Here is a 13,836-nt window from a genome sequence, read left to right on the forward strand (position 1 = left end):
TAACTAAAACTGGTCCGGAAATATTTTTATGCACTTGGTGAAAGTAACAAACAAAAATATGCTGTGGTTAAATGGTCATGAACTATTTATAAGCGAAACTCTGTAAGATTTCAGGCAAAATTTGTAAATTAAAAGTTTACATGCATCTAGATAAGTCTTCATTTCAACTGTTTTTATTAATATCTTTCATGTTTCGCTCTCAACTTATACATAAGTAAATTCGGGTATTTTAAACGAACAAGTACCGTGGCTATTTATTAGCAAATCTGTTAGATATTTTCCTATTTTATTGAAAAGTACATATAAGCATTTGCTTAAAACTCTATTTTAAAATCATCAATTAAGTAGCGTTTTACAGGTCATATCAGAGTCCATAGCCTGAAATAAATTTTCTCAACTGATTTCTTAATAAAATCTAAATTTACGATAAAAATGTTCAATAATAACAAGAAATATCTTTTTAAAAAAGATATACGGCGTTGATTGTGGTTGCAGTTAATGAAATGTAAAGACTTCAATGAATGAGATCAATGATAGCGAATGTCTTTTTCTGTGCAGTTCCTGGCTGCAGCAAACGCAGTACGGGATGATACGCGGAGTTTTCGCGGCTTATTTTACATTATTACATATTGCTGGTCATAAACGTATAGATACAAAACAGAAAACCAAAAGAAGAATGGAAGTGAAATTAAAACATATGAGTCAACCGGCCACACGCGAAGTATCCGTATATATTTTAAATATTTATACGCGCGTTCTTCGAACAAACCTCTTTTAGTGGTTTGTCTGGCGTTGCTATTTGAATCGATTTTTAACAGTATCGAGAATCATTGCGCTCATGCTTAATTCATTAGTCAATATGATGGCATAATTCTTGTTAAATTAATCAAAAAATAATATTAATCATGGTATTGTTGTAAAACACATTAAGAATTTATTATTGACATATCATATGATATCGCTGAATATCTTCATTTAACATCTGTCTGGTCTAAAGAAAATTCCAGTTCACCTAGTTCACGCTATAGCGTCTTTATTATGTAACGATTATTTTCCTGGCCACGAACTCCGATCAGCACATAGGGTAGAGACGCAGCGATGACCTGTATGTAAACTCTGACATTCACACACAGTGGCCGCAAATTGACCCGATATACCTCGCGAGTTGAAATGCAATGCATTAAAGTGAGTCTTCGCTTCCACTGCTCTCTATACTTTAACATGTTAACATGTTGACAGGAATATGGAAGTTAGTAATAAATATGAGAAAATAGCCTTTAAGTGCAAACGTTCTCGCGCTGAAAATCTTCTGAAAATAAAAGGTGGACGCACAAACTATATTGATGCCGAGATTGAGTGTAAAACTGTTCTATCTATTAAGCCTTTTCATTAGATATAAAATTGTTTCATGCTGAACACGCAGTAAAACAGTGTTACAAAGACGCGGACATGTTTCCAATGTTCTGGTCGTATTCTCAAATCAGCCAATGCAGTCAATGAAGTGTATTCATCTGTACTTGGCCGCGGGAAGTTTTATTTGAGTTCTATTGGACGCTAACAAAGGTCAGGCTAAGGTGAAAAGCTGGCTTAATACAGCTTACGCCGAAAAAACGGTTAGCTCAAAACTATATTTTACTATATAACATCTGGCATTTTCACCTACGGTATTTTTACCACCTTACTTCTGGCATTTTTACCTCTGGTAAAAAAAATTACCTCTGACATTTTCACCTACATTCATAAAAACTGGAGCCTTAAATAAACTTAAAAAGCTCCAATTTTGTTCTCTAAATTTCGCGAACATGTCTTTATTACATTTAAGTTTAATATAAGGTGAAAAAATGATAAAAACACGAAAACAGCACGTGATGTGTTTTGTTAATAAATTACGGATTATCAATTTAAGCAAGATAATGATCTTAAAAAACATCTGCGATAAAGGCACGAACGCATTCGCTCAATGGGAGGCGATGTCTCAAGTGTTGATTAGAAGCGTTTATGGGTATGCTCGTTACACCACATATGTCTGCACATGTGTAGATACGGTTATTTAGATCAGATATCACGCGTCACCTTCAAATATCAAAGCGCTGAAGGCACTGAAGTTGTTCGCTATTGCATAATTTATGACGCAATTCATTTTTCAAAATGAATCGCAAGTTTGAAATGAACACACGCCATTCAAATATATAAAGAGTGTGTTATAACGCACGGGTCGAGCTTTGTGTGCACGTTTTATCATCCCATTTATTTAATAGAGATAACTGAGACAAAATAACAACAACATATGGCCCTTTTTGACGTTCTGAAAGTATACAAAGTATGATGTAAATGGTAGTGAGAACTGAATATAAAGACAATTTTCAATCACCATCAAATGAATATTATTTGAATATCGAATACCTATCTCACTAAGAATATAATTCATGATGACAGTTCCCTGTACACAACTTTTGATTTTTGACACCATATACAAATTCAAAATATACAATAAGATCATTGATGAAAATAAATATTAAAAAAATAAATTGCGAGCAATACTTTTTACTCACAAATTAGGTAGTCATCAAGATAGCCCTGTTGACCCGTACATTGTTGTTTATAAATTACTTGTAACCCTAGCAGTTCACACGGTGTCAACAACTCTGACCTAAACATAGGTCTAGAGCACTAATGCGCGTTTTCGGCATAGCTGTTTTACTCAGCTTTTCATCTTAATGACATTTACATAACGCCAGCAGACACGCATGAATATTTTCGAATATTTCATAGACTGATTCGAGATAAAACCTCTGAACTTTGGCTACATCACCGTGTCTGTTCTCAGCGCAAAGGATGTAGCACTGTTTAGTGTAAGGAATCCCGGACTACTCTCTGTATGTTCAAACGGAACAAATTGTGGCCCAGTTACAATTACGCTTTAAAATCTATCTCGCAGAATTTCAGTTTTGCTTTCAAGATGATACATTCATTACCGAAATAGTATAGTGTCATGATAAGAGGAAAATCGTTTAATTATCAAACCACAACGTTTGCCGTACTCGGTCAGCGCGTCTGGAAATCGTTCCTGAACGCCTGTATAGGCTGCCCTAATTTACAAGTTTGCTATTTTGAATTCAATTTTGTATCGTAAAGCATTGTACTAAAATGTGCCATTTACAATTTGCAATGAGACTTTAATGACCCTCGTCATGCGAAAGTGGTTCTTATTCCATATGCGCCCATCATATATATATAGTCCACTCAGCCTGCGCATCTCTCAGTCTGGTTAGGATATACATAATGAGACCATAACATTTTGAGTGATGTTATAGCGAACAGCATCGCCTCTGACCTGACTGCGCAAATGCACATGTTGAATTTAAGAAATGCGGGCCGAAACGAGTAAGACCCATTTTCGCAATACCCGGCTATGAAAGTGTGAGTTAAATGTGTCGAAAGAAAACTGCGTTCAAATCAAATATTAACATACGATCTATTTCGATAGTGAAGAATTATACTCATAATAAGGCATGTGAGGACATATATGATGTGCACTCCCGTAGTATTTTTTTTATCTACTTACACTAATGTGTCGTTTGACAATTATAAAACACAGTTCATGCGGTGAACATGTAACTTACAAGTGAAAAAAACAATAGTTAAACTTTTGCTTTCATTTTATTTATTCATTTAGAAAAGTTAATTGCAAACTTTATTTCAAAGTCAGCGTTTACGCCGATTACATTTCAAAAAGATATTTCTTGTTATATTAAGTGGTTTTCGGCTTAAGCGATTATAAAGCATTTATGAGGTTGTCTGTAGTAATTGATGAACTCATGTCCAACGTTTTATAAATTGAGAACTGTTAATATCAACAAGCTTTACCTTCTACTATTGCGTTGTTAGCACCCGTAAATAAAAAAGATCGACGCTATCTGTTGAGAACAAAAGAACGTTTCCCAGAAATCCCCGCTATAGAAGCATGAACGAGGTTACGAAACAGATCATTCGTGTTATATTTAATAGTTTTTTTATTTGGTTTTAGCGATTATGAAGCATTTTTATGTCTATCACTGTCACTTGCCAATATCTCCATAGCGACCGACGAGTCCACTGGTAAGATGTGTATAACGTGACTACGCAGCGTCCTGGCGGCCATTTTGTTTTTTGAAAGTTGCGAAATCGTAGATTTGTATGATTGCAGTGGTCGTTGTAAGCTATCAAAATGGAGATTTGGGAATGTAAAAGGGTGGTCGTTGGTCTTTGTTCACAGGTGGGCTTTATTCGCAGGTTCAATATATAGTGAAATCGTTCGGGAGGAAATCGGTGTGGTCGTTATTGGATGTTGGTCGCTATTAACAGGCGGTCGCTCGGGCAGGTTGGACTGTATGTTCAAAAATAGTTTCGCTTCCCTGTTTCGTTATTCAGTACCGTAATGGCGGCGCGTGCGAATATTCACGAATATTAACATTGCATAACATGCAAACTTACATATTTCCTTAACATCAGACGTTTATCTTTGCTCTATCGTCGTCGTTTTATGATTGAAAACACGTATAAAATTAATCACGCAAGAACTGACATCATATAAATATCAGGGAAGTAATCAAGTACCACGCGTGCATGATGTATGCTTGCTTGCGTCAACACCAAAAACGTAGTGCCAAAATGTTCACCGGATGTTTTAAGGATTTATAATCGGCACATGCTTGCAGCAACAGATTAAGATCCTGCCAAAAATGTTTGTTCTGGTCGTTGCGGGGACCCTGTTGTCGAGATGCCATCTGTACGTCAAAAAAGCTTTCAGTAACCATGTCGCATGGTCACCACAGACAAATTATCGTCGACGCTTAAGGCGAATATCCATTTCGAGATTGGCTGCTACTTTCAATCCGTAGTAAACCGAGAAATACAAGTAGACGACTTATTAAAATCAATCATTTCCATTTTACTTATTTAGCCGCAATAATTAGTATGGTGTTATTTCAAAATGAGTGTCTAATTCCTGTCCTGAAGGTTTTTTTTCTATTTTGAAAGTATTATTTGAGAAGATACAGCACTCATGGCAACAGGAATATATTATGGCTGAATAGCGTAAATGGCTTTCATAGAATGAAAAGGGTCTCGTATGTTTTATAATTAGCATTTGCGCCATCAGTACTATAATTGTACGAAATCTGGTGTCCTCACGCGATAAGGATTTACTTAGGGTCAAGGGCAAACGAACAAACACATACAGTGCATCTCTAGAACCACTCAATCAAACACATACAGTACATCTCTATAACCACTCATTCACGGTAATCGGGGATGATTGATAATTATCTATTGATGCCCATTACCAATGTATTTTTTTACAGAACATAATTTAGAATTTTACAATAATACTATTAGGAGGCAGATGAATCACACCATAGCTACGTGGGTCCTTCAAGGATCAAACTCAATATAAAGATTTCATTTGATTTTGATTTCAGCACATTTATTGAAAAGAAAATAATACAATATATTTGGCATAATTAAAAGGTTTTTTATTATTACAAATATATCTTGATTAGCAAAGCCAGTACATTGTTGTATATTAATACAAACTCATGCATTGAGAGATGGAACTTTTGAAGTAGTGATTCTAACTCGATACAATTTTCTGAAGTAATCACGACAGTTCACCTCAAGATAGAACAGTTGGGCAATTATATATGGTATATACATAACCGGAATGAAAGTAAATCTAATGACATTGTGTTTTTTTTTATCATGTTCATGCCTTCACACAAATTATCACAAAAATCCAGGTAAAATAAATTATAAACCAATCATACCGAAATCGCTTAATTCAGAACAAGCACAATATACAAAACACTGTTAGTTAAACTTCAGAGAACCCTGCCCAAGGTAAACATCACCATATTAGACAAAATAATGGGACATCATATTTTAAAATAAAATTAAAATACATTATTTCTTTAACAGTTATTATACGTTTTAATACAATTGTTTATACAAACATACGCTCAGGAAAACATGAATATTCTAAAAGTTTTATTCAAAAGAATAAATAACTCGCATGCATTCAAAACTGCTGAAAACTTAAAATTAACAGCTTGCGCAAATCAAGAGCGATAAAATTACTGATATACACTCTAGAACAATACATAAAGGCTCTAAAACAGAGGAAATGCTTCCAGAAGTCATCCAGATGCTTTGGGTTCCAAAAACATAATCCACCCTGATATGTGTATTTGCTTTTTTGAAGCCTAATACAAAGGATTAAGATAGACTACATATAATTACAACGATATATTCATCAAAACTCCCTCATAATAGTTATAGACTGTTGTATAGCAGTTTCAATACAATTCATATCAGTTTATATTGTTATGCTAATACAGACATCATAAAGATCAATACAAGTTTATTCTTAATGGGATATCTACAACTATAAATAAACACACAAACATTGCAATAGAAAAACACAAATTCATACACATATTTATAAAAAAATAATTATTTTATAACAGTACGCACACTTTATTAAAGCATTAAAGCATCATAACAATAAGCAACTTACATAAATATTAATTGTATAACAAGAGCATGGCATAACGGGAGCCAACGCTCGGCTGCTGGTGCAGTTTTGAATAAATGAAAGCTTGTTAGATTTCTTTTTTAATTTAAGAGGTCACAGTGACCTTGACCTTTGACCTAGTGACACAAAAATGGGTTGAAGTGTAGAACTCATCAAAGTGCATCTACATATGAAGTTTAAAAGTTGTAGGTGGAAGCACTTTGATTTTAGAGCAAATGTCAAGGATTTAGCACAGCAGACGAGCTGGCTATGACAATACCTTGGGTTTTCTCTGAAAACAGCCGAGTTAAAAACCTATTTACAACTGATTATCACAGCTGAAAGATTTAGTACCTAGATCTGGACCATTTTGTGAGATTAATTTCTAAAAATACTAGATCTTTGTCACAGACGTGACGAATACCCCCACATGCCACATTGACACATCATATTTTGCATGTCGTCTTCACAAAAAACAGCGGACACCATGCTCAATTTTTAAAACGCACTAAGTGACCCCTTTACCTAGTTATTGACCCAGAAAGGCCCATGTCCTAACTTGGCCTTAAGATCATCTCCATAAAACTTCTGACCAAGTTTGGTGAAGATCGGATGTAAACTACTTGAATTAGAGAGCAGACACCATGATGAATGTTAAAAAACGCACTAAGTGACCCCGTGACCTAGTTTTAGGCCCGAAATGGTCCATGTTCAAACTTGTCCTAGAGATCATTTAGATAAAACTTGTGACCAAGTTTGGTGAGGATTGGATGAAAACTACTTGAATTAGAGAGCTGTCAACATGGTGAGGTTTAAAATGCACTAAGATACTCCGTGACCTAGTTTTGACCTGGCATGACCCATATTCAAACTTGACCTAGACATCATCTAGATAAAACTTTTGACCAAGTTTGGTGAAGATTGGATGAAAACTACTTGAATTAGAGAGCGGACAACATTTTGATGTTTAAAACGCCCTAAGTGACCCCGTGACCTTGTTTTTGATCCGGAATGACCCATATTCAAACTTGCTATAGACATGATCAAGATACAATATCTAACCAATTTTGGTGACAATTAGATAAAAACTACTTGAATTAGAGAGCGGACAACATGGTGAGGTTTAAAACACACTAAGTGACCCCGTGACCTAGTTTTTGACCCGGCATGGCCCATGTTCGAACTTGACCTACACATCATCTAGTTACAACTTCTGACCAAGTGTGGTGAAGATCGGATTTAAACTACTTGAAATAGAGAGCGGAATCCATGCTCAATGTGTAATTCGTACTAAGTGACCCCGTGACATAGTTTTTGACCCGGCAAGGCCCATGTGCGAATTTGGCCTTAAGATCATCTAGATACAACTTCTGACCAAGTTTGGTGAAGATCGGATGAAAACTACTTAAATTAGAGAGCAGACAACATGCTGAATGTTTAAAACGCACTAAGTGAACCCGTGATCTAGTTTTTGACCCGGCAAGGCCCATGTTCGAACTTGGCCTTAAGATCATCTAGATACAACTTCTGACCAAGTTTGGTGAAGATCAGATGAAAACTACTTGAATTAGAGAGCGGAAAATATTGTGATGTTTAAAACGCCCTAAGTGACCCCGTGACCTAGTTTTTGACCTGGCATGACCCATATTCAAACTTGCTCTAGACATTATCAAGATACAACTTCTGACCAATTTTGGTGAAGATTGGATAAAAACTACTTGAATTAGAGAGCGGACAACGTAGTGAGGTTTAAAACACACTAAGTGACCCCCTGACCTAGTTTTTGACCCAGCATGGCCCATGTTCAAACTTGACCTACACATCATCTAGTTACAACTTTTGACCCAGTGTGGTGAGGATCGGATTTAAACAACTTGAAATAGAGAACAGACACCATGCTCAATATGTAAAATGTACTAAGTGACCCCGTGACCTAGTTTTTGACCCGGCAAGGCCCATGTTCGAACTTGGCCTAGACATCATCTAGATACAACTTCTGACCAAGTTTGGTGAAGATCGGATGAAAACTACTTGAATTAGAGAGCGGACAACATGCTGAATGTTTAAAACGCACGTCATCTGCGAGTCATGATCAATCTACCCATGAAGTTTCATGATCCTAGGCGTATGCGTTATTGAGTTATCATCCGGAAACCATTTTACTATTTCGGGTCACCGTGACCTTGACCTTTGACCTAGTGACCTCAAAATCAATAGGGGTCATCTGCAAGTCATGATCAATCTACCCATGAAGTTTCATGATCCTAGGCGTATACGTTCTTGAGTTATCATTCAAAAACCATTTTACTATTTCTGGTCACGGTGACCTTGACCTTTGACCTAGTAACCTCAAAATCAATAGGGGTCATCTGCGAGTCATGATCAATGTACCTATGAAGTTTCATGATCCTAGGTCCAAGCGTTCTTGAGTTATCGTCTGACAACCACCTGGTGGACGGACCGACAGACCGACATGAGCAAAGCAATATACCCCCTCTTCTTCGAAGGGGGGCATAAACATGCATGCCCACCTATATGGGCTATAAGTTGTAGTAGCAGCCATTGTGTGAATACGTTTTTTGTCACTGTGAATGGTGGTGGTGGTAGCAGAAGAAATAGTAGTAGTAGTAGTAGTAGTAGTAGTAGTAGAGTAGTAGTAGAAGTAGTAGTAGTAGTAGTAGTAGTAGTAGTAGTAGTAGTAGTAGTAGTAGTAGTAGTAGTAGTAGTAGTAGTGGTAGTAGTAGTAGTAGTAGTAATAGAGTAGTAGTAGTAGTAGGTTGTGGTGGTGGTAGCAGAAGAAATAGTAGTAGTAGTAGTAGTAGTAGTAGTAGTAGTAGTAGTAGTAGTAGTAGTAGTAGTAGTAGTAGTAGTAGTAGTAGTAGTAGAAGTAGAAGTAGTAGTAGTAGTAGTAGTAGAGCAGTAGTAGAAGTAGTAGTAGTAGTAGTAGTAGTAATAGTAGTAGTAGTAGTAGTAGTAGTAGTAGTGGTAGTAGTAGTAGTAGTAGTAGTAGTAGTAGTAGTAGTAGTAGTAGTAGTAGTAGTAGAGTAGTAGTAGTAGTAGTAGTAGCAGTAGAAGTAGTAGTAGTGGTAATAGTAGTAGTAGTAGTAGTAGTAGTAGAAGAAGTAGTAGTAGTAGTAGCAGCAGCAGCAGCAGCAGCAGCAGTAGTAGCAGTAGTAGTAGTAGTAGTGGTAGTAGTAGTAGTAGTAGTAGTATGCATTACAAAAATGCAGTTAGCCTTACATTTGGTAAAATTTAAATATATTACAAGGGAGGCAAATCTGTAACAATAAATTTAAACTTATTGTATTTGTTTCCCCTGTAGTGTATTACCTCCCCTGTCCTGCTTATATTTATATTAATCAACAAAATTAAACATTAACACAATATTTAATATACTAAATATACAAAAAACCTCATATTCTGATAATATTTTTACTGATCCACTGTATTTTACTAACAGGATGATGTTTCATTGGACTGATAATTATAGATTTAGGATTACAGACCAGTTGCTTCAGTAATATTGTTCAGAGTGTGCCCTGTTGGCAGCATATGCATTCTTGAATTATCATTCAAAAAACCACTTTACTATTTCGAGTCACTGTGACCTTGAACTTTGACATAGTGACCTCAAAATCAATAGGGGTCATCTGCGAGTCATGATCAATGTACCTATGAAGTTTCATGATCCTAGGCCCAAGCGTTCTTGAGTTATCGTATGACAACCACCTGGTGGACGGACAGACCGACCGACAGACCGACATGAGCAAAGCAATATACCCCCTCTTCTTCGAAGGGGGGTATAATTAGAGAGCGGACAATATTGTGATGTTAAAAACGCCCTAAGTGACCCCGTGACGTTGTTTTTGACCCAGCATGACCCATATTCAAACTTGCTATAGACATTATAAAGATACAACTTCTGACCAATTTTGGTGAAGATTGGATAAAAACTACTTGAATTAGAGAGCGGACAACATGGTGAGGTTTAAAACACACTAAGTGACCCCCTGACCTAGTTTTTGACCTGGCATGGCCCATGTTCGAACTTGACCTACATATCATCTAGTTACAACTTTTGACCCAGTGTGGTGAGGATCGGATTTAAACTACTTGAAATAGAGAGCAGACACGATGCTCAATGTGTAAAATGTACTTAGTGACTCCGTGACCTAGTTTTTGACCCGGCAAGGCCCATGTTCGAACTTGGTCTAGACATCATCTAGATACAACTTCTGACCAAGTTTGGTGACGATCGGATGAAAACTACTTGAATTAGAGAGCGGACAACATGCTGAATGTTTAAAACGCTGTAAGTGACCCCGTGACCTAGTTTTTGACCCGGCAAGGCCCATGTTCGAACTTGGCATTAAGATCATCTACATACAACTTCTGACCAAGTTTGGTAAAGATCGGATGAAAACTACTTGAAATAGAGAGTGGACAACATGCTGAATGTTTAAAACGCACTACGTGACCCCGTGACCTAGTTTTTGACCCGACAAGGCCCATGTTCGAACTTGGCCTAGACATCATGTAGATACAACTTCTGACCAAGTTTGGTGAAGATCGGATGAAAACTACTTGAAATAGAGAGCAGACACTTATTACGGACCGACCGACAGACAAGCTCACTCCTTTATACCCCCCTTAACTTCGTTTGTGGGGGTGTAATAATAAATAAACATAAAAAATTGATACATGATTTGTCTTGTTTTATTCTGATTTTCAATGTTTCAATTAAAGAACCTCATCGAAATGCATTTATTATCTATGATACGTGTGTACCCAATTATAAATGTTCACATTTGTAAGGTAGATAAAACAGTTATAGTACTGGGAAAGTAAGTAAATACAATACCATTTGATTGTGTTGAAATATGATACACATACTGTTGCTGTGAAAAGATGAGCATCTTTCAATGCCATAGAATTATTGGGCTTCTTAGTTCAAACACTTTTTTACCCTTAAGCCCTTAGAAACGTATTATGACGCATTTGTGGTCCCTAAGAAAGTTAAATATAATTCAAGACTTTTCTTGTTTTATTCATGTTTTAAAGGTTTCATGTCCAACCCTTAGATACTGATGAGAAGCAAACAGCATAAAACCTGAACAGACTGTGAGTTACTATCAGGCTGTTCTGGTTTTATGCTGTTTGCACATAGCCATTTTCTATTTGCTTTTGAGTGGGAAAGGGTCTATTCTGTTCCTCTGTCCTCTGGATAAAGCATTAACTCTCAGGATTTTGCTACATCGCCAGAAAAATATTTTCCCAACATACTATCTGCATGTATCAAGGGTATTGTACACACAAACAATATGATTTTATACAGCATGCCTTTCACATATTTTTTGGTGAAAACTTTAAAGCCACATAATTAGAATACTCAGAATGTGAGTTTTAAAGCTGACAGACACATGCATAACTGCATTTAATGCAGTCCATATTAAAACATCTTATAAAATTAACAACAAACAATAAATATAATTAAGGTATCAAGTGCTGCCTTAAATAGAGCAATTATAAACTTCAATAAACAATTCTACAACTAAAATATCACGTTCACTTTAAAACAGCGACGTAATGATTTATATTGTTATCAATAGAAATATTTTGTTATCAGGCAATATCAATCTAATGTAAATGTTACTGTAAAGAACTAAAATAAATTTGCCAGACGCTGTCAAGAAATAGGATTTTCCTTATGCTGCTGTTGTTGTTGTTGGTCCATAGGTAGCTGCTGCTGCTGCTGCTGCTGAGAATCTATGTGAGTGAGATGGCTGTCTATTCTACGAGTGAACAAACCCTCCACTTTACCACAGTTGGATGGCTCAGCCGCAGCCAGGTTCTTTGTTATGGATGCTAAGAGATCATACCTCAGGCTGCCACCTAGATAATGCTGAAAACGAGAGTGCAGAAAATACAGACTTTAAACTTTGAAGCACGATAATATGGACTTTTGTCTCCTCAAATAACCTGAATGCCAATCTGCCTCCATGGTGATACTAAAACTTTGAAGAGACAACTAATTATGGAGACATACTCTCGGACCACATCAAAGTGTTGTTTACAGATACTTAAATTACAAAACATATGTTTGTTTTTAAAAAATGTGCCTTCAAAACAGGTCACTGCCTCCAAGGTTGATACAGAAACACGGAGGACAATACATTATCCTAGCTATTTTCACCATGTAACCTCAAAGAGGCAGATTTAGATGCAAGAAAAAAAGTCTGTATGTTGACAACCAAAATGGCATACCGGTAATTGTGCACTAAGGCAGCTGATGAACCATTCTGGCTCTCATGGGATAATAAGTGTTTTCACAAATTCTATGTCACTGTGTTGCTCTATACATGTGTGTTTTAACAAATAATTCCTAGACTTATTCCTATTTGGGGGTGCCATTGAACTTAAGTTAAACAAGAGCACCGCATCATGGGTGCCACGCTCGGCTGCGGGTGCAGTTTTGAATAAATGAAAGCTTGCCAGAATTTTTTTATTTATTTTTTAGAGATCACAGTGACCTTGACCTTTGACCTAGTGACCCAAAAAAGGGTCTGGCATGTAGAACTAATCAAGGTGCAGCTACATATGAAGTTTCATAGTTGAAGGTTGAAGCACTTTGCATTTAGAGCCAATGTTCAAAACCTTAACAAAATGTTAAGGTTTTAGCACGACGCGGATGTCAGACAACGAGCTGGCTATAACAATACCTCCGATTTTCTCAGAAAACAGCTAAGCTTAATATGGGCGAACAACAACACATTTTTTAAAACATATTTATAAGTGTTTTCATTCCCTCTATCAACTCACACCCACTGAATTTTAATAGAAATGGCATTCCATCCCTTCTTTCCCTTTATGACCTAGCATAGACCGAAATAATGAATTATTTAGTAAACTCATTTAAGTATCTTATATCAGTGATCAGTAAGATTTACAGCTGTGTTAAAGCATATAGTTTAAGGAATAAAATGTTCTTATGTAAAAGACTAAGAATTTTGTTGCCCTCGCACAAATAGAAAGATTGTGAAAATTTATAAATCTGGTTTTAGATATCATGCATTTTTTTTACTCTAGATAGCCAATGAAAATGATCCGTCATTATCTACTTCGCTTTGAATATGCTATTAATAGTATTTATGCATTTTTTTACTGTTTACTAAGGTGTCACAACAAGCAGGGAACATTTTGTAATGTTACACAGTTTGATTTCTTAAATTTCCCTCATCAATATTCAATCTAAACATACAGTTTTGCATACTGGTAGTAAGATTAAG

General features: G+C 36.2%; 1 protein-coding gene across 4 annotated transcripts in view; it reads right to left on the reverse strand.

Moving 5' to 3' along the window:
* Positions 1-5,498: 5,498 nt before the first annotated feature.
* The window catches only part of LOC127837807 (glucoside xylosyltransferase 2-like), a 34,217-nt gene continuing 25,879 nt past the window's right edge, over positions 5,499-13,836 (reverse strand). For 3 of the 4 annotated variants that reach the window (XM_052365221.1, XM_052365226.1, XM_052365214.1), the window contains exon 9: positions 5,499-12,452. In XM_052365221.1, the coding sequence (XP_052221181.1) occupies positions 12,237-12,452 (216 nt within the window). In that variant the 3' untranslated portion in view covers positions 5,499-12,236. The remainder of the gene's footprint in view (positions 12,453-13,836) is intronic. The other variant, XR_008029479.1, reaches the window with a different exon arrangement.

The sequence above is a fragment of the Dreissena polymorpha genome, chromosome 1 (assembly GCF_020536995.1).
Source record: "Dreissena polymorpha isolate Duluth1 chromosome 1, UMN_Dpol_1.0, whole genome shotgun sequence".
NCBI classification, from domain to species: Eukaryota; Metazoa; Mollusca; class Bivalvia; order Myida; family Dreissenidae; genus Dreissena; species Dreissena polymorpha.